Source organism: Castor canadensis, chromosome 4, assembly GCF_047511655.1.
Source record: "Castor canadensis chromosome 4, mCasCan1.hap1v2, whole genome shotgun sequence".
NCBI classification, from domain to species: Eukaryota; Metazoa; Chordata; class Mammalia; order Rodentia; family Castoridae; genus Castor; species Castor canadensis.
Genome location: NC_133389.1, coordinates 158,742,284 through 158,768,614, shown reverse-complemented (window position 1 = coordinate 158,768,614; position 26,331 = coordinate 158,742,284). Strand labels below are relative to the sequence as shown.

The 26,331-nt window shown below is 37.5% G+C and overlaps 1 protein-coding gene across 5 annotated transcripts in view; it reads right to left on the bottom strand.

Annotated features, from left to right (window-relative positions):
• Nucleotides 1-23,230, bottom strand: part of Unc80 (unc-80 homolog, NALCN channel complex subunit) — a 201,098-nt gene extending 177,868 nt beyond the window's left edge. For all 5 annotated transcript variants that reach the window (XM_074071616.1, XM_074071619.1, XM_074071617.1 and 2 more), the window contains exons 1-7: nucleotides 23,040-23,230; nucleotides 22,043-22,091; nucleotides 18,863-19,019; nucleotides 17,756-18,057; nucleotides 13,592-13,715; nucleotides 10,942-11,015; nucleotides 8,369-8,508 (exon numbers count right to left, since the gene is read on the bottom strand). In XM_074071616.1, the coding sequence (XP_073927717.1) occupies nucleotides 8,369-8,508; nucleotides 10,942-11,015; nucleotides 13,592-13,715; nucleotides 17,756-18,057; nucleotides 18,863-19,019; nucleotides 22,043-22,091; nucleotides 23,040-23,131 (938 nt within the window). In that variant the 5' untranslated portion in view covers nucleotides 23,132-23,230. The remainder of the gene's footprint in view (nucleotides 1-8,368; nucleotides 8,509-10,941; nucleotides 11,016-13,591; nucleotides 13,716-17,755; nucleotides 18,058-18,862; nucleotides 19,020-22,042; nucleotides 22,092-23,039) is intronic.
• Between the last annotated feature and the right edge of the window lie 3,101 nt (nucleotides 23,231-26,331).

Here is a 26,331-nt window from a genome sequence, read left to right as displayed (position 1 = left end):
CTTGGTTGCTCCATCTCTTTCTTGCATACTCTCTTGTTTTGGAAGAAGCCAGCTTTCATGTCATGTGCAGCCCTGCATAGAAGCCCTGAAGGTGAAGAACTGAGTCCTCTTCAACAGCCATCTGAGTGAGCTGGAAAGCAGGTCCTCCAGCCAGTCAAGCCTTCACATGACGGCAGCCCTGGCCAACATCTTGAGGTCATGAGCCACAACCACTCAGGTGGTTCTGAATTCATGATCTTCAAACTATGTGAGACAATAAATATCTTTTTTAAGCGTTAAAGTGTAGAATAGTTTGTTATATAGTAATTGGCAGCTAAGACAGATTTTGATGCCTATGTGAGACCTTAAACTTTGGGAATGACTATAGGGCCCTAAGGTTGGTAGAATCAGTAAAAACTTTTAGAAATATATGTGTATGTGTTTTTAAAGTGTATATGTCTATACACAGTTTGTGAATAAAACTTCTGAACCTTGAAGAAGTTGCTGGTGAGGCTTAGGGGGAAGTAAGGAGCAAGCTGTTGGAAATAGGAGGAGGGGGATCCTTGTTATATAGAGGCAGAAGTTTGCTTGCAATGATGTGGAAAGTTTTTTTTTAAGTCCTAACAAATTGGGATGGTCTAACAAAGAAAATGTCCAAATAAAGTGTTGGAGATGCCCTCTGATTTCTTCTTGCTGACTACAGTAAATTAGGAGAGAAGAGATGGGAGCTAAAAGAAGAACTTTTAAAGACTAATAAAATGGGGGGCTTGATGTTGCTGAAAATTCTAAGCCTTTGTAGAAAAGCAAATTATACTAAAGTTAAGAAATGGTTGCAAAGCAAGCATAAAATCTGGGAAGCTGCTGCAAAAGCATGGTCTGAAGATCAAGCCAAGGGTGAAGCTATAAGGTCTTTTGTTAAGACTTCAAAGTAATCTAAGGTCATAATTCAGAACAGTGTTTAATCATAGAAAAGGCTGTCTAAAGATTTTGAGAGTGTGATTCAAGTATATATCTATTATATATTGTCTACTATTATCTGTATATTATATAATTATTTTGTGTGTGTAACATCTAAGAAACTTAAGGGTTTTGTTTAAAGTAGAGCCAAGAGCCATGGGAAAGATCTAACATTTTTCCAGTTTAGTATCAGAACTGCTATGGACCCAGTTCTCCCATTTCCTCATCCCCCTTTCCTCAGTACTAGGGACTGAACCCAATACCTTGCACATGCTAGGCAAGTACTCTATAACTTGAGTACTTGTGGCGCTTCCTATATCCTCCCTTACAATGGGAACATCCACAACAATTATCCTATGCCTATTTTACCATGTAAAATGGTATTGATTGTAGATCACTGTTTCTTTAGTCCATGGGCACTTAAGATATTTTGGTAACAGTACATATATAAATTAGGATAAGGCAAGGCTGAATGTAGATTTATTAGTTAGGAAGAAATTGCAGAAATTCAAGTGAGTGGATAACCAATATGGGAAGAGTCTGTATATCTTCAAAAAGACTGTGCAGGCAAATTTAGGGGAGCTATGCTTGATTCCCATCTGATGGTGTTTACACTCTTAGTCATTTTCTTGAGTGTAAGAAGGAATTGTGACTTGCTTACAACCAACAGAATATTGCTAAAGTAATGGGATGTCAATCCTGTGGTTACACGACATTATAAGGATTCTGAATTAGTAGACTGGAATGTCTCTCCGTAAATTCTCTTCTGGCTTTGAAGAAGTAAGCTGCTATGTTGTGATGTAGCCTATGGAACAAGCCATAGGAAATGAATTGTGGGCAGGCTCTAGGAACAGAGAACAGTCTCCAGTCAATATCCAACAAAACCTCAAAGACCTCAGTCTTATAACTACAAGGAGATGAATTCTGTCAACAATCTGAGGGAGTTGTCAGTTTATCTTTCTCTATTCAAGCCTGTGAGGAGACTACAGCCTATGCTGACACCCTGATCTCAGCCTGATAAGACCCTGAAGCAGAAACCTCAGCTAAGTTGTGCCTGGATTTCTCCCTAAAGAAATTTTGAGATAATAAATGTGTAGTGTTTTATACCACTAAGTTTGTTATACTGTAGTTTAAAGAAACTAATGCAAGAACATAGAAACTACAGAAAAAATGGTTAAATATAATAAGGACATTCCACCAAACAGAGTTACCTAAAAATGAAATGAGCTCCACTAAGCTCCCAATTGTTGAAGTGTTATGTAGTTAATATTTCTGCATTTGCTGATGACAGGAGGTTAGACTGGTTATCCTTAAAGGATTCCTCCCACATTGATTTTAAATTTTATTTTGTTTTTAATTGACAAGTAATAATTGTGTATAGGTATGTTTGTGGTGTACAATGAGATGTTTTTATGTAAGTTTACATTGTAGAGTGATTAAATCAAGTGAATAAATAATTCCATCACCTCATATAGCTATCATTTTGCCTGTGAAGGCATTTTGAACCTACTCTTTGAGTAACTTTGGAAAATATACAATGCATTATTTTTGTTATAATTAAAATATGACCCTTCTGTGCAATAAATCTCTGAAGCTTATTCCTCTACTTGACTTGAAATTTTGTAACTTTTGAAACAACAGTTTCCCTTTTCCATCCAACCTCCTCCCCAGCCTCTGATAGCCACAATTCTGCTTTCTGCTCTATGAGTTCAACTTTTTTAGTTCTACCATTGGCCTGGGACAGTAAGATGCCATATGTTTGAAAGTACAACATAATAATATCTTGGTAAAAAAAGTTGTGTTTATATGACACCATGTTTTCATTAATCTTAAGAAATCTTTGAAAAATATTGTGCTTAATTATTCTGGTTCTGGTGCCAGATAGAAGTAGATCATAAACATTATCAAATGGAAAGGCAAGCCAGACACTGGGAAGAAATATCTGTGAATCACTTTTCAATAGAGATTTATATCTAGAACATATAAAAAGAACCCTTAAAACTGAAATAAGACAACCTAGCTGAAATGTGGAAAAGATTTGAGTAGATATTTCATCAAAGAATATCTTTGAATATCTTATAATAAGTACATGAAAATATACTTATACTTAACAGTATTAGTCATCAGCAAAAAGTAAAACCACATTCAGATCTCACTTCACACCCATGATGGCCACAATAAAAAAAACAGTAAAAAATGTTCCCAAGGATATAGAGGCACACACCCTCATATGTTGCTAGGGGAATGTAAATGTTGCAGACATTTTGAAAAACAGCTTGGAATCAATATTGTGAAAATGGCTGTATTAGTGAAAGCAATCTATAAGTTCAATGCAATACCTATCAAAATTCCAATGACATTCTTTACTGAGATAGAAAAATAAGTCCTAAAGTTCATATGAAAGCACAAAAGACCAAAAGAGAAATGCTGGAGGTACCACAATGCCTGACTTCAAACTACACTACAGAGCCACCATAATAAAAATAGCATGGTTCTAGCACAATAAAAGACATGAAGACCAATAGAATACAATAGAAGGACCTGATACAAATCTACACAACTACAGCCATTTGACTGTCCACCAAGGAGCCCAAAGTATGTGTTGGAGAAAAAATAGCATCTTCAATCAATGCTGCTGGGAAAAGTAGGTATCTACCTGCAGATGACAGAAATTAGATCCCAGTCTCTCACCTTGCACAGCATCAATTCAAAGTGGATTAAGGATCTTAAGGAAAGAACTAAAACTGAAATTACTGCGGGAAAAAAATAGGGAATACACTGGATCATATAGGCATAGGTAATGGTTTTATTAATAGAAATCCAATAGCTCAGCAATTAAACTACAGGCTTGCAAATGGAACTGCATCAAACTAAAAAGCTTCTGCACAGAAAAGGAAACAATTACCAGACTGGAGAGATAGTCACAGAATGGGAGAAAATTTTTACCAGCTGTAATCTGTCATGGGATTAATAACTAGAATATACAGAAAACTCAAAAAATTAACCCTGCAAAGAATCAGTGACACATTGAATAAATGGGCAAATGAATGAGCAGACAATACTCAAAAAAAGTAGAAATGGCCAATAAATATATGAAGAAATGCTTGATATCCTTGGCCATAAAGGAAATGCAAATCAAAATGACCTGAGAGTCCATCTCACTCCAGTCAGAATGGCTGTCATTAATAACAAAACAACAACAAATGCTGGCCAGGATGTGGGAAAAGGGGAATATTTGCACACTGTTGGTGGGAATGTAAACTAGTACAACTATAATGGAAAGCAGCATGTAGGTTGATCAAATCCCAAAAATAGGACTATCATATGATCCAGTGGTATCACTCCTGGGCATATACACAAAGGAATGTTGAACCAGAATACAATAGAGCCATTTGCACTCAAAATGTTTACTGCAGCACTATTTACAATAGCCAAGCTTTGAAAATAGCCCAGATGCCCCACAACTGATGAATGGATTAAGAAAATGTGATATATATATATATACACACACACACACACACACACAAAATGCAGTATTATTCAGCCATAAAGGAGAAAGAAATTATGCTATTTGCAGGTAAGTGGATGGAAATGGAGAACATTATGTTAAGTGAAATAAGCCAGGCTCCAAAGGTCATATGCTATACCTCATATGTGGAAGATAGACCTATAAAATAAATGTATACAGAAAGAGAGAGAGAGAGAACAAGATTGTATTAGTGGTTCTGTCTGAGGCACCATGGGAGGTGGGAGAGGGAGAGAGTGAAAAGTATTGAAATGGTGCATCTGTGTATGAAGGTAATATAATGTAACGCACTGTGAGCTGTGGAATATTAGGGGGGCAGGGCAACAGAAAGAGAGTAAGTAAGAGGGGGGTTAATCTGATTAAACAATGATATATACCTGTCTGAAATGCTAAAACAAAGCCCCCTTGAACTATCAATACGCACTTTAAAAAATGAAGGACAGGAAGGTAAAACAGGTCCTTTCTGGTGATGGTACCAATGTGGAGATGGCATAAGGAAAGGGTGAAGAAAGGCAAATATGGTAGATGTATTTTGTATTCATATATGAAAGTAGAGTAATAAAACCTGTTGAAATTGTTTTAAAAAGATGAAAGGGGGGCAGAAGAGAGAACAATGGAGGGGATAAATCTAAATAAAATATTATAAGCACATGCATAATTATCACAAGATATTCCCCCTGTACAATATTGCATGCTTATAAAAAAAACCCAGCTTGGTAGGTTTTTTTTTATTATGCTGGGTGGGAGTACATTGTGGCATTTACACAGGTTCTTACAATGAATCAAATATATCAACATGAATTCACACCCCCTACCATTCCCCTTTTATCCCCTTCCTATTCTTGAAGTAGTTTCAACAGGTATCATTTTACATTTACCTACATGTGTACACATTGTTTGCACTGTATTTACTCTCCTACCTCCTTTCCCCATCATCTTCCCGCTCCCACTGGTGCCAGTCCTAGCCCCTGGGCAGGACTTGTTCCCCCTCCTATTCTCCCATTTTGTAGAAGAAAAAAGAGAAAACAAAACGAAAAATATGACATTTTAGCTTGTTTTAGATAAAGATAGCTACACAGGGAGTTTCCTTGTGATATTTCCAGTTTTTAAAATATTACGCATAAATTTGCCATAGAACTCCACAGTTTTATTTGTAGCTATACACCCAATGAAATTGAAAATCTGTGTCCACAGAAAAATTTGTAAGTGAATGTTCACAGCAGCACTGTTCATAATAGACAAAATGTGGAAACAACCTTAATATCTATCAACTAATGAATAAAGGCAGTGATAGAGCTACACAATGGAATGCTACTCAGCAATAAAAAGAATGAACTACTGGTAGGTGCAATGATGTAGATAAACCTCAAATACATTATGCTAAACGAAGGAAGCCAGATGCAAAAAGCCATGCACTTAGGATTCCACTTCTATGAAATGCTATCAAAGCACCCAGTAGAAACAGAAAGTATATTGGTGGTTATCTGGGCCAGATGTGGGAATGGCAATGACTGCAAGTGATGATGGAGATGTTCTAAAAATGGATTGTTGTGATAGTTGCATAACTCTGTAAAATTACGAAAAATAATTGAACTATAAGCTTAAAGTACATGAATTTTGTGGTACAGAAGTATCTCAGTAATTTTTAAACACCTCTTTTAAAAATGCTATTTACTGGACACATCAAAAGAAACAGTTGCCAGAATTGAGAGACATTCCATACAATGGGAGAAAATCTTAGCCAGCTAATCAATCCCAGCAGATAGGGATTGATATCCAGAATAAACAAAGAGCTCAAAAAACTAAATAGAAGAACAAATAATGCAATTAATAAATGGGCAAATTAATTGAATAGACAGTTCTCAGAAGAAATACAAATGGCTAATAAATACATGAAGCAATGTTCAATATCTTTAGTCATGAAGGAAATGTAAATCAAAACTACCTAAGAGTCCATCTCACCCTAGTCAGATCAGTAATCATCAAGAAAACAACAAATGCTGGTGAGGATGTGGAGGGTGGGGAGGAAGGAACACTTAAACACTTGTTGGTGAGAATGTTAACTAGTGCAACTACTATGGAAATCAGTATGGAGGTTCCTCAAAAACTGAAAATAGACTTACCTTATGACCCTGCTGTACCACTCATGGGCATATATCTGAAGGAATGTAAATCAACAGACAAGAGAGATACCTGCATACTCATGTTTATTGCACCTCTCTTCACAATAGCCAAACTGTGTAATCAGTTGATGAATGGATTATATATATATATATATATATAAAAAATATATATATATAATGACATTTTCAGGAAAATGGATGGAACTGAAGATCATCATGCTGAGTGCAAAAGGACAAATGTTACGTTCTTGCTCATTTGTGGAACCTAGTCTTAAAATGATGATGACGATAATAATGATAGAACATGAATTTATATGGGTGACTGGAGGGAATTAGAGAAAGGAGAGAAGGAAAGTATACTGAGAGGTAAATAGGATGAAAGTATGCTGGATATATACATATGAAGACAGCATAATGTAAACCACCAAACAGAAGAAAGGGGAAGAGGGAATGAGAATAAAATGGAGGGGTGAACTTGCTCAAGGCATACTGGACACATGTATGGAATTATCACAATGAAATCCCCTTGTACTATTAATATATGATAAATCAAAAATAAAAATAATATTTTCTGGACTGCAATTTCATTTGAAAGTAGAAGTATACAAAAAATCTCAGGGACTCTCACTTCTTAGGTGGAGTGGCAAATTTCATGAATCTAGGTGTACACAATTTCAAGAGGGTGTAGAAAGAAGTAGACTAGCTCTTGATCCTTCTTATCCTTAGGGAAGGTGTTTGTAAGCAAGTTTGCTTTGCACACAAAATAACAGGTACAGTGTTGGAATGTTTACAAGGAATAGACTTAATAATTTCCAAGCATTTAGCAGCACCCACTTTTTTTTTTTTTGCTGCTGGCATTTTAAATAATAAATTTAATTATTTCTGAAGTTAAGAAAGTTCAGACTTTAAAAAGACAATGATTCACCTCTATCAAAATAACTTTTATCTCTTCCTAAGATTCTTTTTTTTATTGTTTTATTATTCATATGTGCATACAATGCTTGGGTCATTTCTCCCCCCTGCCCCCACCCCCTCCCTTACCACCCACTCCGCCCCCTCCCTCTCCCCTCTACCCCCTCAATACCCAGCATAAACTATTTTGCCCTTATTTCTAATTTTGTTGTAGAGAGAGTATAAGCCATAATAGGAAGGAACAAGTGTTTTTGCTGGTTGAGATAAGGATAGCTATACAGGGAGTTGACTCGCATTGCTTTCCTGTGCGTGTGTGTTACCTTCTAGGTTAATTCTTCTTGATCTAACCTTTTCTCTAGTTCCTGGTCCCCTTCTCCTATTGGCCTCAGTTGCTTTTAAGGTATCTGCTTTAGTTTCTCTGCATTGAGGGCAACAAATGCTAGCTAATTTTTAAGGTGTCTTACCTATCCTCACCCCTCCCTTGTGTGCTCTCGCTTTTATCATGCAGCACCCACTTTGATACAAGAATCTGCTTGTATTAAGTATCCTTAAACATGAAAATAGACACTCTAATACCTCTGCAACATAATCTTTTGACAACATCATTGAAGTTCCTGCACTTAATAGTATCTAACTCAGACAACTCATTAGATTCAATGTGTCTTTCCAACTTCATACAGTTTTGTTCAAATGAGAGGCATGCAAAACTCATTTGTGCCATTAATAATCTAACTATACCTTGGCCAAGAATATATACAGATATTATGCACACACATATTTTAAAGAACAAAGGCTGTAAAATAGCTAAAAGGCACAATTAACTTTTGGTAGCTGAGGATACATTTTTGTCTCTAATAATATAATCACATACCTGGAATGCGAAGGACCTCTTTCCTGGGAAGTTTGGGAGGAGAGGCTTCCATCAAAGGAGTTTCCTCGATGACAGCCAGAAATGGTGGCCTTGGGTGAGATGGAATCAGACTGGAATGTTTCACAGACCACCTGGAGTCCCTTTAGGAATGGTAAATTAATGTTTTTTTTTCCCTTTAAGCATATTCTCTAGAATTTGTTCTCTATTACATATGCAGTTCAATATATGGGTTTTTTTCAGCATAACTAACTATAATGTCATAGACCAAGAGATTTTGACTTTGTCCAAAAGGAAATGGAAACAGATTTTTAAAAAGCACCTGTGAAATTCCATGCATTAGTCTAAGTACTTTAATAAATGTTATTTCATTTTGCCCTTGAATTTTCTTTTTCACCTCTATATCCAGTATCTATAGGAGTGTTATAAAACTTACATTTCATCAAAGATATGCCAATACTGCAGAGAACCCAACAGAGGTGTTAGGCTAAAGACTAGCACCAGGTTAGCAGGAGGTAATTAAATTAAAGCCAGCACAGGAGAATGGAAGTGCAAGGTTCAAATTTTTCATCATTCATCAGGGGGAGAATGAAATACATTTTTCAGTTGCCATGACAACCTTTACTCTTATTTATAAGTACATGCTCAACAATTCTCTTACCAAGTAGCTTATTTTAATTACGTTTAGCTGGTAAATGTAATTTTTCCCAGGTAATATGAAATATTTTCAATAGGCATTGCAGATTAAATGCTTCATTATAGTATAAAAACCTTCAAAAATCTATCATGGTATTTTAGCACTTACATGATTTTCATACACAAAACAAAGTATGATTCAACCATAATTTGCAGAAAAACAAAAATAGAAATTTCATGAATAAATCTTCTGAATTTGACTTAAGAATCCTATAGTACAAGTATACTATGTATGTTTCATGTTAGATGATTTGGGAGATTTTGAAAAAATTAGAGGGCTGTTTCAAGCCAGGAAGGACAGAGGTAGAAAATCCAATTAGGTGGTTCAAGCTGCAATCAAGTTATGAGGCCCTTGATTTAGAGGGCAGTAGTGGGCATAGAGAATAAAAATACATCTTAGCAACATAGTGAAAAAGAAAACAATATGACTTGGCAAGAAATCAAAAGAGAGGATAAAGTCCAGAAAAATATGAGCTTTACATATTTCACTGTATTTAAGATGTCACCATTTATAAGACACTCTTATTTTATGCACCACTAAGAAAAAGAGACTCTGTTAACTAAACTAGGACACTTGACTTATCAGCAAAGACTTTTTATTATAGACTTACTAAAGGAGCTATTTTAGGCTTACTTAGCCCTAGCTTTTGATTATATATCTCTATCTGTATATATATATATCCATCCTATATACATGTAAAGGGAGAGTATGAGGAAATTGAATTGGTATAGGTATTTCTAAAATGTCTTCATATTTAGAATTCTCAACTCAGAGATGTTAATATTTGAGCTTTTCTAAAGCATAACTTTCTTTGTGTCAAGAGTGTTATCTCATAAAAGAGTTATTTCTAAAACGAGTACTCCATTATCCTCTCTGACTTTCTTCTCAGTCACCAACCATGATACTGCAAATTTTGATGCTGGAAACAACAAATTCATGCTCACAGAATGACAGTCATATCAAAAGCTACCAGGCAGGGAGACTGTAGGAAGGCAAAGATTGTCAGGCACCTTCAATTTCAAAGATGCTGAATATGAAAAATATACAAACCTAAAAGCATATAAATAATAAGGTAAACAATTGTTCAGTAAATGGTAGTTATGCTAGAACTCTAAAATTTCCAGTTAGAGGGTAAAAAAGGCTGGAGATATTCCTGACCACAGTATATCAATTGAAAAGAGGATCCAATTTTGATTGAAGGCATTCAGTTTCACTTTGTAGAAGTCGAATTGAAAGTGAAGACAGGTCATCTAATGACAAGATAATAGTAGTATGCATTTCTATGTAGTTTTCACCTATCCTGGCCTTCATTTTTTTCTTGCATGAACCAAATGTGAGAAATTTGCATTGAACTATATAGTTTCATTTTTCATATTCCATTTTAGATGGCTAAATTTGACTCTATTAAGCTTTAGATTTATTAATAGGTGGCACTGCACTTTATGCCCTCCCTCCTCCTCCCTCCTTCCACTCCCTGAGATACTATTTAACCTATATTGTACTTACCTAAACAACTTAAAGGATTCAATAATTGAGAACTGGATGATACCTTATTTAATGTGAGATGAAAAATGACAACATGTATTGAATGTTACATGGCAGCCACTGAGATAAAAGCACTACTAATCACACACTAATCATTGAGATAAAATACTAGTCATACACAGTATTTTTCAGTGGCTGTATACTTGGAAGATACATAAAATTAATTGTCACATGTGACTGAGACAAAACTTGAGGCTGCTAAAAGTTGTACCTTCAAGGAGGAAGAGAGGGCTTTGAGTTCTGCAGTATGAATTTAGAACTATGTCTTATCCTTTATAGCACACTTCATCAAAGAATTCCTTCTTCCCTTTTCTCAAAATTATAATGAACTAACCTCTCTGTGTCTTGTGTCTTGATTAGGTGATTCACAGGTCTGACTTTGACTGTTGATAGGAGAACTTCTTTTGGCTGCCAAGATGAGAGAAATTCCATCATGAAGATTATAAATGAACTTATTCTATAAGTTAATTTCATCTTCAAATAAAAGCCCATTTTAATAGATAATTTAATGATTTTAATAGATCCTGATCACAGTGAAAGGAGACATTTAATAACACATGTTGTAAGAGAAATAAAATAGCCAATTCAAAAATCTTAGCATTTTTCAGTTATGAATGTTTTAATCTCTTCAGTCTGACTCAGAAGGTAAAGGTGCTAAAAAGTTGGCAACACTAAGAATAACAATAGGTACCATCTACTCAGCAATTACTACATGCATTTGCCTGTTCTAAGCATTTTACATGCATTATCTAACTTAACCCTTTCAGTAGCCCAATAGTAATGCTATATTATTATAATGCTCATTTTACAGATGAAGAAACCAAGGCACAGGAAGCTTAACTTACCAGCCAGCCTGCCTGACTCGAGTCTGTGTTTTAACTACCACATTAATCTGTCCCCAAGGGAAGGCTCAAGTCAGTCACATCTTTACCTTAGGGTCAGGAACAGTGGGAAACTAGGTGGCAATGCTTCACTTAAGTGGTGAGAAAGTAAACTGTGTTGAGAAGGAAAGTGATTTGCCAAGGTCACAATCAGGCATCGCTTTTTCTGTGTTGTCTAAGCTGAGTCTAATTTCCCCTCAGATTCTGGGCAGATTCTGGGTACCCTTTCAAGTCCATGAGATCAGGCACAGGGGAAAGAAACCAATTTTGAGTATTTTCTAAAAGCAAAGGGAGGGTGAGGTGAATAGTCAAGGACTTTCATAGAGGGCCACAGTTTCATAGTAGCTTTTATATATGTGCTAAATGATAGTTTATGTATTAATCAAAAAGAGATGGGGCTGGAGGTAAAACTCAGTGGTATAATAGTAGGCTAGACTGCATGGGGCCCTAGGTTCAATCCCTAGCACTGCACAGGGGAGAGAGAGAGAGAGAGAGAGAGAAAGAGAGACAGACAGAGAGAGAGAGAGAGAGAGAGAGAGAGAGAGAGAGAGAAACAGAGAGAGAAAAGAAGAAGGAGGAGGAGGAGAAGAAGAAGGAGAAGGAGAAGAAGAGGAAGAAAAAGAAGAAAAGAATGAGAGGAGGAGGAGGAGAAGAAGAAGAGGAAATAGGAGGATGAAAATAATAGGAAGACAAACTATCAAAAAATTAAGTTTTTTTAATCACATACCATAAAGATATGAGACACGTTTTTTTCACTAATAATTTTGTTATACTTACAAATGTTTACTCTCTTCTGCTGTATGTCTATTGTTCTGGAAATCATCTTACATCTGTCCTATACTCACTCTCCAGTAGTTTAAATCTAAAGTAATTAACTTCATTCCATGCATAGAATCTGAGTAGATTCCTGGTTATGACACCTTTTCCTATTAGTTTCTTGACATTTGAAACTATGACAGACTTCATACTTGAATTTATATTTCATGAGTTAATATTTTATATGCGTGTAAGTTGTGGAATTAATCTACTTTTAGTATGTGACAAAGTTCACTCTTCTTTCCAGTAGCTCTATTTTTTACTTTAAGCATCTTATAAATATGTGTCTAGTATGGCATTCCCTGGTCACACAGATTCCTTAGCATATTATGTACCTTTTAAGGGTGTGTTAGGTAATGTGGAAAAAAATGCATGTAAGAACTTGTTTCCATTTAGAAAGCTCTTTTATATGCATTTTACTCCACTGTCTGCATGAAAGCCTTATGAAGTAAGCAAACTGTATAAATATATGTGTGTATATGTTTGTGAACATATGCTTCTGTGGACTTACCACATGATTTTTTTGTTTTCAAGTTTTGTTAGTGATGTTAAAATAGAGTTGAGACTAAAAGGGTGGGATTTTAAAGCACTTACTATAAAATGGGCAGTTTATGTGCATCTTCATTTACTGCTAACTAAGAAACCATATAAAGTGGCATATTATTTCTATTTTACATTAATGGAAATGCTCAGGAAAGTTAGGGCCCATACATAGCAAGAGATAGATATGGAGTGAAGTGTGAGTCTACTGTTTACTGTTTAATTTATCATGTTGTGCTTTTCTTACAATTCAACAATATGGCTATCTCATTAGACACTTGCTAAAGCAAAATGCTTTGATAGCAATGAAACACTATGATGAGATTGTTAAGGAATAATCTACCTCGATTTACCATGATGACGATAAAATAATAACTAATAATAGATCTTGCTTATTCACTTACTATGAGCCAGGCATTCTTCTAAGCTGTTTTACGTATTTTAATGCATTTATTTCTCATAATATTCCTGCAAGTAATATTAATATGATTTTTTAATTCCCATTTTACATATGAGGGAACTGAGGTACAGACATGTACTACTACTCAAAGTCATGTAATAGACTCAAATGTCCCTCATTTGGCATTTTGTCTCATGTGAATAAGCCCTATACCAGAGATTCCTAGATAACCTCTCAGACATATTTACTTTCTCTTAGCTTCTTAAAGACAAATAATCCCATCACCCTTACTCCTGTACATGAGGGAATCTGCTAATACCACAACATTGGATGTCTGAGTCACGAACCTGTAATGATGTTCCTGACGGGCTTTACCAGTGCTGTGAAGCCAGAGACTTCGGGCTGTCTGTGCTCCCACATAGGCTGCCATATAACAAGCCCACTGGCCAGTCGGAAGGTGAGGTCAGATTCCTGGGGGCAGAGAAGATCTATATCCAGTAACTGCCTTGTACCAGTCAATGCATCATTATTTACAGATTATTGTCAGAGGAGGACAATCTGCTAAACTTCTTTCACTACCCAGATAAGTATTTCTAGTGTAAACCAATGACCCTAAGTTATCACTGAAATGGCAACAGAAATCACAGCAATCTGCTTCATGCAAAATAAGTAATTAATCAAAATGTAGCTTTGAAAAACATGGAACATACAAAGTGTTGTTTTGTGTTTGCTGTAATGGAGACCTTTTATTACAAGAGTATTAGCAGAACTCTTCAGTCATGGTTACATTATCATTTCTCTTAATTATAAAATTATTCCTATTTCTCTCTCATAAGGCAATACCCTTGGTGGCTGGCTATGGTGACTTTCTATTCTCCAGTTCATCTCCATCTTGCATTTCATTGAATCAGGTTAATATACTTCGACCCTTCAGAGTGTGCTTATTTTGTAATGTTCCCTCCTTCCTTAGAGGCAGTGATACATCAAGCATCCCTCTTCCTTCTGAGCCACCAGCATCATCCCAGCTCTTAAGACAACATTTATAATTGTGTGCACAACAAATATTCTGTAAATACTTGCTGAATTGGGATTGAGTTACAACCCATGCCCACATGATTTATCTATAATTGAAAGTTCCTCCATAAACACATTTTCTGCTTCATTGCTACTTTATTTTTAGAGGCTGAGGTTTTAAAATGCAGGCCATATTATAGAAGTCCAAATATATGGCATTGTGAAATTACATCTTAAGCAACTCAGCCTCACAAATAGTGGGAAAATGGAAGCAGATAATGTGATTGAAGACTAATGAACACAGCTGAAACCCAGAAATTCACTTAGGACAGTGGTTTGCAACTCTGATTTCATTACTATAATCACCTAGGAGCTCTAAAACATAGGAAGCTAAGGGCTCACCTACCTCTCCTACCCAAACTCATTAAATTAGAATCTCTGTGAGGTTTATTAAAGTTCCCCTATCATATGTGACCATCACATGCAGTCATAGCTGAAAACCACTGAGCTAGAAGGATAAAAGTTGGGAAGAAATTAGAAAAATAGAAAAAGGCAAGTAGTTCTTCAAATGGTGAATTGATTATTCAGCTGAAAAGGCTGATAAAAATCCCTGGATAAGTTCGCCCATTGGTAGAGAGGCCTTTATCCAAAGCTAAAGACCAGGCTGGGGTCCTGCCATCATTAGAAGCAGAGACACAGAGTAACAACAATGAAAAGGCCTCTAGGTTCTCCGTAGTAACATTAGGATAGTTCACAGAATATTTAGTCAAATGCATCCCATGCTTATTCCACAAATATTTATAGAGCACATACCATGCACCTGGTGCTATTCTAGGTTCTTGAATACAACAGGGAACAGAGTATACAGAAGTCCCTGTTCACAGTGCAAAAGAGACGTAAATCAGGTGAAGGGATGCATCAGGCAAGGTGTTAACTTCTTAGTCAAGAAGGCCATGGGAACCATAGTGAGAAGGTGGCTTTTGAGACAAGATCTAAATGGAATAAGGCAGCTACCATGTAGATGTCTCTAGAAAAAATATTCCATGGGAATGGATTGGCAAGTGCAAAGGCCCTATGTTTGCATATTGTGTCAAGAAACAGCCAATAAACTGAATGCCTGGAGTCAAGAGAATGAGAGGGAGAGTAGAAAAAATAAGATCGGGCAGTCATCAATTGCTAGACAGATAATTTATTGCCTGATTGGACATAGTAAGGACTTCAGCAATTACTGTGGAAGAAGGTAAGTTACTGGAGGGTTTTGAGCAGCACAGTGGCATGGCTGGACATGTTTGAATAAGTTCACTTATTGTTGAGAATAGTTTGAGAAAGGATAAAGGTGGAAGGAGAGACAATTTGGAAAGCTATTGTTATCACCTGAGTGAAAGATGGTTAGAGTAGGGTGAGAGTAGAGAGAAAAATTAGAAGTGGTACAATCTAAATGGAAATATAGTTACAAAGTTTGCTACATGCTAGGAAGTGGAGTGTGACACAGCAAGGTGTCAAGGACTTTTGGCATTGGCATTAATAAAGCTGGGTAATGTGCAGAGCAGCAATACCTGACATAGTAAGGATGGGATGCTGTTTAGATGTTCAACTTGAGATACTAAAGAAGCAGCTACACAGATAAGTCAAGAGGTTAGGGGACAGTAATCTCAATTCCCTTGAAATATATTTGGAGGAAGTCTGCACATACCATCCAGCAAACAGGGAACTAACATTAAGCAAGGCTTATCAGATTTGCCTCCAGAATTACAGGAAGCCAAACCTCAATTGACCTGGTTGTAATGATTTCTTAGTTTCTGACCACAATCTTTTTCTATGCTTCTTACAAATAATCTTAACACAAATAAGACCTCAGTAGAAATTGCTGCAGGAAGTGTTAAAGTCTCCTGAACCAAAATGCTGGTCTTTAACATCTGCTATACGGGTGTGACACTTAACACTCACTGACATTTACTGTTATCATTTTGCTTTATTTGGTGTATTCATAACTAGGTTAAAACTATTATTTTTCAAGAGAAGTTGAGATCTTCTCAAGCATTTCCTCCTCAGCATCCATACACAATCATTGATTAAGTTAACGTATTTCCACTTTCTCCAAACAATACCAATGAACTCCAGTAGCCCGTAAGACTTGAATACATATAGAACCTATGGCTCCTCCTTTGTGGGTGTGTTCCTTTGTAATTCTTAAGTTGAAGGACTATCTGAACACTGGGACCCTAATTTTTCTCCTATAGTCTCCTTTAAGAAGACATCTAAACAGTAGTTGGAGAAGACACTTTCTGGTATTCAAACAGTTGTAGAGCTGGTAGAGGTAAAGAAGTCCTGAGGAAAAAAAGAAGGTGTAGACACTGGTAGAATCTCTATCTACACATTACAGGTACTTTCCTTGCTTTTACCAATGTCTGTTTCCATGATTTCATGAGGCAATTCCTACCAGAAATAGGACAGAGTTAATTAAAAGTGAATGCTTTAGAAAACTAGACTGGGGTAAAAAGACTCATTAGTCCATCTCCCTCACAGTAGTTGCCAGTGGCCATAGTCACCTTCATATATACATTGCTAATTTGAACACCTATTCATTACGGTCATAATATTCTACTGAAAGTCACTTTAGCATCCAAATTCCTTCTTGTCTCTTGTCATAGCATTCAGATGGAATATGAGATTATGCGTCTTCACCCTATATTATATCCACAATTTTCTGCAATTGAGGATCTAAGAGGTTAAGTAATATCACCAGGGTCACACATCTAGAAAGTGGGAGCACAATGATTTCAAGTTATATTTTCTTTTATAAATCCAAATGATAAATAAATGTAATCACATTAAAAGATAATTTGTTTCTGTACAATCCCATATTTTCTGTTTTGAAATATTAAAAATGCAATTCTTAGGCAGTAGCTAACTGTCAAAAAGTTCATAAGACACAAAAACTTAAAACTTCTGCTCTGGGTCCCATATAACAATAGAGGTAATTACAAAATGCTACAAAAATTATAAAGTAGATGGTGACTAAGTCTGCATGAGAAAGGTCTAAGTAACAGCTTCATGGAAATGATGACTTTGAAATTGGAGTCTGAAGGACGATGAGAAGAAGAGACAAGAGGCAGATCAAACAGCAAGAGCATACTCAGGAAATGGCTACCAAGGCTAAATCAGAAGGTGGCTGGTGGAGATTGACAGTTGATAACCCAAGAAAGGAATTTAAGCCCTAGAACATGCTTCACCTTATATACCATATCTAAGTGTTGGGTTTTATCTTGAGACAGATGAATTACCATAGAAGATTTTTTAAGTAGGTAAAGAATATGTGAGTATTTGAGTTTTTGGAGTAATGTTCACTAGTTTAACATAAAAATAAAACTTTCTGTGCTTTGACTTTCTGTAAGACCACACAAAGACATGCACAAACAAATACAGATATATCTTTTGTAGCCCATCCTCCACTCATCTCCATAGCACCCGAGCCCTGAAGCTAGCTTACTGCTTACTTTGATCCTATGTACCAGAGGAGCAAACAGAAACACGAAAAGCTCCACAGTCGCCATGGAGTTCTGGAAGATCTTCCTTCGGTTGTTCTCTTCTTCATCATTGGAACTGCTTTGGCAAGGCTGCCCTGGAGAACCCTGGTTTTCCACCTGGTGGATGAACGCGCTGCTGCTGCCACCCCAGCTGGAGCCTCTTTCTGTGGCCCCAAACCGCTCACTGTTGCAGTCCTGGGGGGCCTCCAAGAGCATCCAGTGCAGGGTGTGAAGGAGTTTTGTCTCAGCAACACCCAGTTTATCCTGGTGGCCTGCATGGCACAACCACATGGTCAGATAAAGGTAAGCTATGTGAGCTCAGCAATGAATATCAACCTTTGGTCTGGGTAGAATATCTCTACTTTGCTCTGTGGCTCAGTTTTCCAGGAGGCACTAGCATTTCTCTATATTTCTAAGAACCACTGGTGGCAAAGCTCCTTGTTTTTTGGATTTTCTTACTGGCTGTAATCTCTGCACATAGGTAGAATCTGCATGAATCACGTCTCATTAGTCAGATACCCAAATATTCCCAAATAGGCAGTAGTGGTTGAAAGTGTAGTCTCTGATGAAGATAGCCACTATTCTATTTTAGACAACATGATCTAGAAAGCCCTTCTACATGTAACATCTGAGCAGAGACCCAAAGTAGTGAAGGGAGTGGGATACACACCAGCACATGAAATAATCTTTATGTACACAAACACATGTAGTACTACAAAACTGGAGAAGTGTCATGGGAGAATCTGCCAAATTTAGGAATTGGAAGAATAAAGAGGAAATGCCAGACAGGACTCATCTTAGGTAAATGAGAGTCTTTAGCTAAACTCTAATATTTTAACATTCCAGAGGAGAATGTATTCGTATACTACTTATGAAATAAAAACAAGATATTCAGCTCCCTCATTGGTAAAACGGAAATCATGATGGTACTGATATGAGGGAAATTTTGTGATAATTAAATGAGATAATGGGTGCACAGGGCCTAGGATGACACAACCCCTCAAGACATACTGCTTTTAGGAGCACTGAACACAAAAGACAATGGTATGCAATACAGCGTGAGGCAGGAGCACCAACCTAGCTTGTTCCTGTTTGAAAGCAGAGTTGCTGTGCAATGAAGAACATGTGGAAGGGCGGCTTGTACCAGCTCCCATCTGGAAATGCTCTGGATGGCTTCAGAGAGTGCTGGAGACAGGCCATGCAACTTATTTTCCACCAATACTCGTTCAAAGGACTATAGATTTAAAAAAAAAAAAGCACGAAAATAAGGAATATTCTAGTTGTTTAAAAAAATGGACATCAAGGTACTATCATATCCTAACAGATGTAAATCACTGGTCCTAGTTCTTTAGATGCATCAGATGTATGTATATGTTGACCAGCAGTCATAATTTCCTATTAATTGTCTATTGTAGGCTATTTTTTTTTCTTATTTGTGATACTGGTGATTGAACTCAGGGCCTCTGATTCCTAGGCACATGCTCTTCCACTCGAGCCACACCCCCAGCCCTTTTACTTTATTTATTTATTTATTTTAAAATTTCTCCCTCCTGCTTTTATTTTATTTTTTCCTACATGGTCTCACACATTTGCCTGTGCTGGCCTAGGACCTCAATCCTCCTGCCTCAGTTTCCTGAATAGCTGGGAATTACAGAATTGTACTACCATGCCCAGCCTTCTTTGCAGGCTTTTGATCCTATTTTTTGAATTATTAAGTGATCTTTAATAGTTATAAATAAGCTTCTAGATACACTTCCTCTAACAAAAAACACACTTAACCTCAAGAGATTTTTTAATATAATTTATAAAATGTTGATGCGTCATCAAAGGGGTTGTCACAGTGGCAGACCAAAATGAAATGTGTTTCCTGAAAACATCTTGAGAGACAGAATTTGTGTCAATTTGTTCAACAGGTACTAGGGCCTCTGATTTATTCCATGTTCCCAGAAATGATCCAGCACAGAACCTTCTTAACCTAATCCCTGGAACTACAAAAACCACTTAATATCTTTTGAATACCTAGAGGAAAGGAGGCAAAGAAGAAGTTGAACAGGGAAATAGGCCATCTTTGCTTTGCTTTTTATGAAGACTTTCTTACTAAATAAGCTTTCAGAGAGTGTAGCATCCTAGAACAGGAAACAACTTTCACCTATTCAGTTTTGGTTTTTGATTTTTGTTTTGTTTTGTTTTAATTTGACTTTTTGAGGGTGGAGAATGTCACTACAAGTTATTGGGGATTAAATACTGTTAATATAGTTAATGAAGATTTAACTCGTAAGAACGAGATTAGTGCTTGATTTCCCCAAATGGTCAAGAAATATGTGTAATTGTCATATGAAAGGATCACAATATTAGTCCCAAGTGTTCTGACTGTTTTATTGAAATGACCAGGGTGTTTGTGGAAGAAAAACTGGTTTACTACAGAGAATACCCAGTGAAACTTGTTTACTTTTTGATTCAAAAAAGGAAAATAAGAAATTTACCTTCAGGGAGTGGAGGTGTGGCTCAAGTGATAGAGCACCTGCTTTGCAAGCATGAAGCCCTGAGTTCAAACCCCAGTCCCACCAAAAACAAAGAAATTCATCTTCATAAAGGAAAGGTACACTGAGGTTTTGGTAAGGAGCACAACTTTTCTTTTTAGAGATATTAAACAAAGGCCTTTAGATATGTTGGAGGTGCAGATCCAAATACGTTAAAGTTCCCCAGTCCTCATGTATCTAAGAATTCATTAAGTGAAAGATGTGTTAGACACTAAAAGATTATAAAGAATTTATATAGTCTAATGAATACATCAAAGAGGAGTGATTATGTATTTCATAATCTCATGGAGTTCTGGGTAGTTAATATCATTTTCTTTTTAAATGTTACTAGTATAACTTTTTAAACAATTCTTTAAACACTGGAAATTGTCTGTATTCATGCCTGTATATCTTGTTCCTTATCTACCTCTCCATAAATGTAACTTAGCTATTTCATATTCTGTGACTACATTAAAAACGTTAAGACATATCTTTGCTAAGAACAGAGAAAAGTCATGGTTATTTTAAGCTAGAGTAATTGTCAGCATGGTTTAAACAAAGCTTAGAGATTTCAAGTGTCAAATTATTTTAACGAGATAGGGACAGCAAGAAATTCTATTAACAGGACCTTATTAGAAAGTTATATATTAAAGATGTGTCTGTGACAATGTTGAAGGACAGGGGACTCCACAAAACAAAATTCTATTTGAGTGTGTGTGCCTGTGTGCTTGTGTGTGTGTATGTGTGCGCGTGTTTGGCTCTCCAGCTGGATTTGTCATAATTTGTGGCTCCTACACACTTCAGAGCCCCTTATCAGAAGGCCATTCATGTAGGTATTTGTAAATATGCATGCAGCTTTCTATTTTTACAGTATATAATGCATTAAATATAAAAGCTCCAATCATAATGAAGGCTACTAACAGCTATTTCAATTTTGCTTCATGACTTCATGTCTTATTTTCTCAACTTGCAAAATAAGAATTTGTAAGGATATGGGATGTTCTTATAACCTCAGGTCAAGTGCACTTTATTTTGTATGAGTATTTGTGGCACTATTTTTATAATTATTTTATATTATTCACTTTCTAGCTTGCAGAATATACACAAGATGTATAAATACAGAACTGCATATTATTTTGTTCAGGATAGTTCATAGGCGCTCATCATATGAACCTCTGCTACGTAATAGTCTTCATTTTGTTGATTCATAATTTGACTTTTCACATTTGCCCTGAAAGGCCCTCCACCACCTGGTTGTATCTCTCGTCTACTACTCAGCCCCTCCCCACCCTTCCACTTACTGCCCACTGGGTTCCTCCCTCACCCTGTGATTCCAACCTTCCTTCCTTCACATCTTTGCCTAAGCACTCCACTAGTAATTAATCCTTATCCACCCACTGTTTATAAAATAAAACCCCCAGTTCAGTGCTTCCTCATCTCCTTTGCTTTTTAATTTTCTTTCTTTTTTCCCATAGCACTTATCATCGTCATCTGGCTTATTATGTATTTTATGTGCATATTTGTTTGTGACTTGTCCACCTCCACCGTAAATGTCATATTTGTTTTTGTTTTGTCTTCACTCTACCCCAACAGTAGAACTGTGCCTGGCACAGAGTGGGTACTCAATAATATTTGCCAAATGAATTAATACATACAACCGGTATGATTTAGTCTTTCTTAAGGTTCAAATTACTATACGTAATATGGAAATAATCATTAAATGGTGAAAATCACATACCACACAAGAAGCTTCATATTGCTTCCCCAGTTTAGGTCTCAAAAATGCACTGAAAAATTAATAGAGATTTTTGTTATAAACATGAGCAAAATCATTATTAAAGCATCCTTACGATATATTTTTCAATGCATAAGACACAGTGCTGTGACACTAAAATTTCATTCTTCCTTATAGCTTGTCGATGAGCGGTGTGGAACAGCTGACAGCATTTGCTTTTACACGTGTAATTATATATATGAAAAAGACGTGGACCTCTCAATTTTCCGTGTCCACTTTTATTCTGAGGACTTTTGCCTAATCAGATTCTCTACCGCCAATGGTCAGGAGTGGTGCATTACTCATGTGTGCGGTCATAGCAAAAAACCAAAAGATGAATCTGGCTGTGTGGTTCATGATTTCTAGAATCTAATTTCTTATCTGCTAAATCTCTAAAATAATAATAATAATAATAATAATCTTTCCTGACTGTTTATTGGAATACGTATAAGACCTGCCCAGAGGGAAGAAATCCTTTATCAAAAATAATTTTCCTTGGAGGGGTTTTACCCAGGGAGATTACGCTGGCTGAATCCGAGCAAAAATGGTTAACAAGTGGGCAGAGCAGACATCCGCCAAACAGGAGCTGGCAAAACAACAGGTCACCGGGCTGGAATGACAGCAGGAGACGGAGGGGAAATTGGACTGGGAGCACAACCAGTCGTAATTACTGTCTCTGGCTTCCCGCCCCCTCTTCCCAGGCTCTCTGCCCTCCTACCCCTAAATAATGTATATATTTATTCGCGAACTGCCAATCTGCTTGTCGTCAAACTTCACTGGAATATTTTCTAAATGCGTGTTTCTAAGAGGGTGCTGAGGGCTTGCTTCTCCGGCCCCAGAGAGGGAGCTGCAGGCTGCGGCGCGGCCTCAGCTGCAGCGGCGTTGACAGCAGCGGCGACCCCGGGGACCCCGGAGCGGCCCCAGCCCCGGACGGCCGCAGCGCGCCCTCGGCGCCCCTCACCTGGTTTGGCGCCACAGGAAGGTCTGGATGGGCAGGGGGATGCCGCGGCCGCCGTCCTGCTCCTGGCCCTCGGAGCTCTTCCTCTTCACCATGATGGTGGCTCCTGGGAGTCCTACTGCAGGACCCAGCGCTGGCTCCTCGCTCGCGGCCGCCGCCGCCGCCTCCTCCTCCTCCCGCCGCTCCCCCCAGCTCTCATCCCCTCCTTCCCCGAGGCAGAGCTGGCTCTCTCCGCCCCGATCCCCCGTCTCTCGCCCGGGCCCCCACCCCTCCCCGCGCGTGGAACATGGCTGCGGGAGGAGGCGCGGGCTGGAGGCGCCGCGGGGCGGGGAGGGGGGCGCTCGCAGGAGCTGTCCACCTCGCCGCCCCCGCGCGCGCTCCTTGCTTTCAGCACCTCCCACTGTGGACAGCGGCCCGCGCCGGGCGGCGGGGCGGGCGAGGCGAGTCCAGGGCAGGTGCAGCGGCAGGGGGATGGCTCAGAGAGTCCACGTTCTGCATGGCATGCGCATGCCAGTCCCCCGCGCGGCCTCTCCGGCACCCAGATTCGGCTTGCTGCACCCTACCAGTGTCCCCTGTCCTGCTTCCCAACCTCTGCAGCCCAAAGACTGTCACTGTCTGGGGAGGAGGAGCTTTGGAGAGCCGCAGAGCAGTCACTAGCCGTGGCATCATTCTCACCTCTAGCAAAGAGGTCGGAAGTCCACCTCGGGGTTTAGCAGGAAGGACGCATGAACGTCATTCGAAGTGCAAACCAGGCAGGGAGGCAAGCTGGCCAAGAGAGAGGAAGTTGAAAGTTCTCTGATGTGAAAATTTATGTTAAAATAGTAACCACAAGAAGTTAAGCTTGTTTTGCCAAAGCGGGACGCAAATCCCCCAAACTAATCAGTTGTGATTGCAAATTGGGAAAGAACATTAGAATCGTCACGTGGGAAAAATACCGTTTATTACATCTCATTAAATGTGCTTTTGTGATCCTGTCCCTGTGATATCTGGCATTTTCCTTCAGTTGTAATAGTCAAAAGCCTATGTGGTTTATAGTTGCATTATTTTTACATGTATTACCTTGCAGAAAAACAAGTAGGGGTAGGGCGGGAGGGGGGTAAAGTAGTTTTATTAGAAAACCAATACTGGGGAATCCATCTACATGCAAACAAACAATCAAAATGAACACAGTCGTACACTTTTTTGAACAAAGATATTGGTATAACTCATAAAATGAAGAACCAAACCCTAGGCCTTTATCTCAACATACAGGAAACAATATTCCCTGCATAATTACCAACATGTGTAATTTCATATAAGGAAAACCACATGATATTTTCAGCCATGGAAATACACTTTTCATTTACTTTTTTGAAGTCATCTTTTAGTATGAATCTCAAAATACAGATCTTGAAACAAAGGAAGAGACTAAATACAGTTTATTGAAGCATATTTATGAAGCATTTTATATAACTGGAGCAATGCTATATTGATTGTTGCTCATCAGGGACTCATTATAGTAAAGAGAAGACAGACATTTAAAGAAAAGAGTTTCATGGGAAACATGAAATGAGTTCAGTTATGAGCGAAAGAATAAGGCAGAAAATAAAGGCAGGAATCAAACAGAAAAAGACTTTGTACTGTAAACTAAGAAGTTTGGAAAGGAAACCACTGAACAGTGAAGTAAAACTTCATTGCCATCTAAGTGCAGTATACAAGACAGAAATGTAGGTTGTTTGAAATAGGCAAGAGCTATAGATAGCTCTGGAGATTAGAAAATGTTCTTTGAGATTCTGAATCCAGGTCATGACAGCAGAGCTACAAATAAGGATGTGAGTTTGGATGATGTTGCAGAGATAGAATTAATAGAACTTGATGACCAAGTGGGCACAGGAAAGAATAAAGAACAGAATTGTTAAGAGCTTAGGTCTTAAGCCAGATGGTTTGGCTCTAGCCTTACCACTCTACTCTGAGAAAGCAGAAAACTCTGTGCCTATGCCCCCAAAGAATGGTACCTTCCCCAGAGAGACAAGAATAGAATGTAAATACTTATAAAGAATTTGAGAGCCCCTCATCTATGATAAGGCATCAGAAAACATTAACCAGAGCTCCAAGTTTTTAATTTTGAGCAGATGAATAAATGGTGATAACATTCAAAGCGGAAAAAGTTGACAGGGAGAAGAACTATGTTCTTATTTTTATGTGTATATGGGAGTATTAATGAGTCTTCCTTGATGTTCTATTAGAAATCCCAATAGATATCATTAAAAGGCAGCTAGAAAATGCATATGGAGTTCAGAAGAGTTAACTGGGTAGGATACTGTTTTATGGTTAACACTATGTAAAAAGTAGTTGAAACTATGAAAGTAGATAAAATACAGGTAACGCACGGAAAGTGAAAAGGGCCCAGTTTGGATGTACAGGAGTCATCAAGTTTAGTTTATTGTCACAAAGGATGCTGTCAAGAGCTGAAAACATGGGCTAGGATAGTGAGGCTAGCAGAATTCTAAAATGGCCCCTAAGGTTCCCACCGCTTGCTGTACGCACATATGTTCTCTTAATTACTCAGTGAAATTCTACTTTTGGTGCTACTATGAAGCAATTTTCATAAACTTCCTGGAGTTTTTAAAACATTACTAATATATTGTCTTTCTTAGAGTTTACAGAAAATTTGAACAGACATGACAAAGTTCTAATATACTCATCCACAGTTTTTCTTGTTATTAACATTTTATCTTGATGTGATATATTTGTTATTATTATTATTAACTCAAATCCATAGTTTACATTAAAGTTCACTGAGTCATACAGTTATGTAGGTTTTATCAAATAATACATCATTACAGACTCATACAGAACAGTTTCACTGTCCTAACAAATCATTATGCTCAATCCTTTCATCTTTCCCTTCTTCTTAACCTTGACAACCATTATCTTTTCAGTGCCTCAAGAGTTTTGTCTTTTCCAGAAAGTCATCTACTTATAACAGTAAAGCATATTGCTTTTTCAGACCAGTTTTGTTTTTCACTTAACACAATGCATTTATGTTTCCTCCATGTTTCTTAGCAGTTTAGTAGCTCATTTCTGAATAATATTACATTGTATGAATGTATCACACTTTGTTTTTCCATTCACCTGATGAGGGGCATCTCAGTTGCTTTTAATTTTTTATAACTGTGAATAAAGCTGCTACCAACATTCAGGTTTTTATGCAGCTATGAGTTTTTGATTCATTTAAATACCTAGGAGCATTCTTTCTGGATTGTATGATAAGATAAAGACTGTCAAACTATCTTTCAAAGTGCCATACCATGGA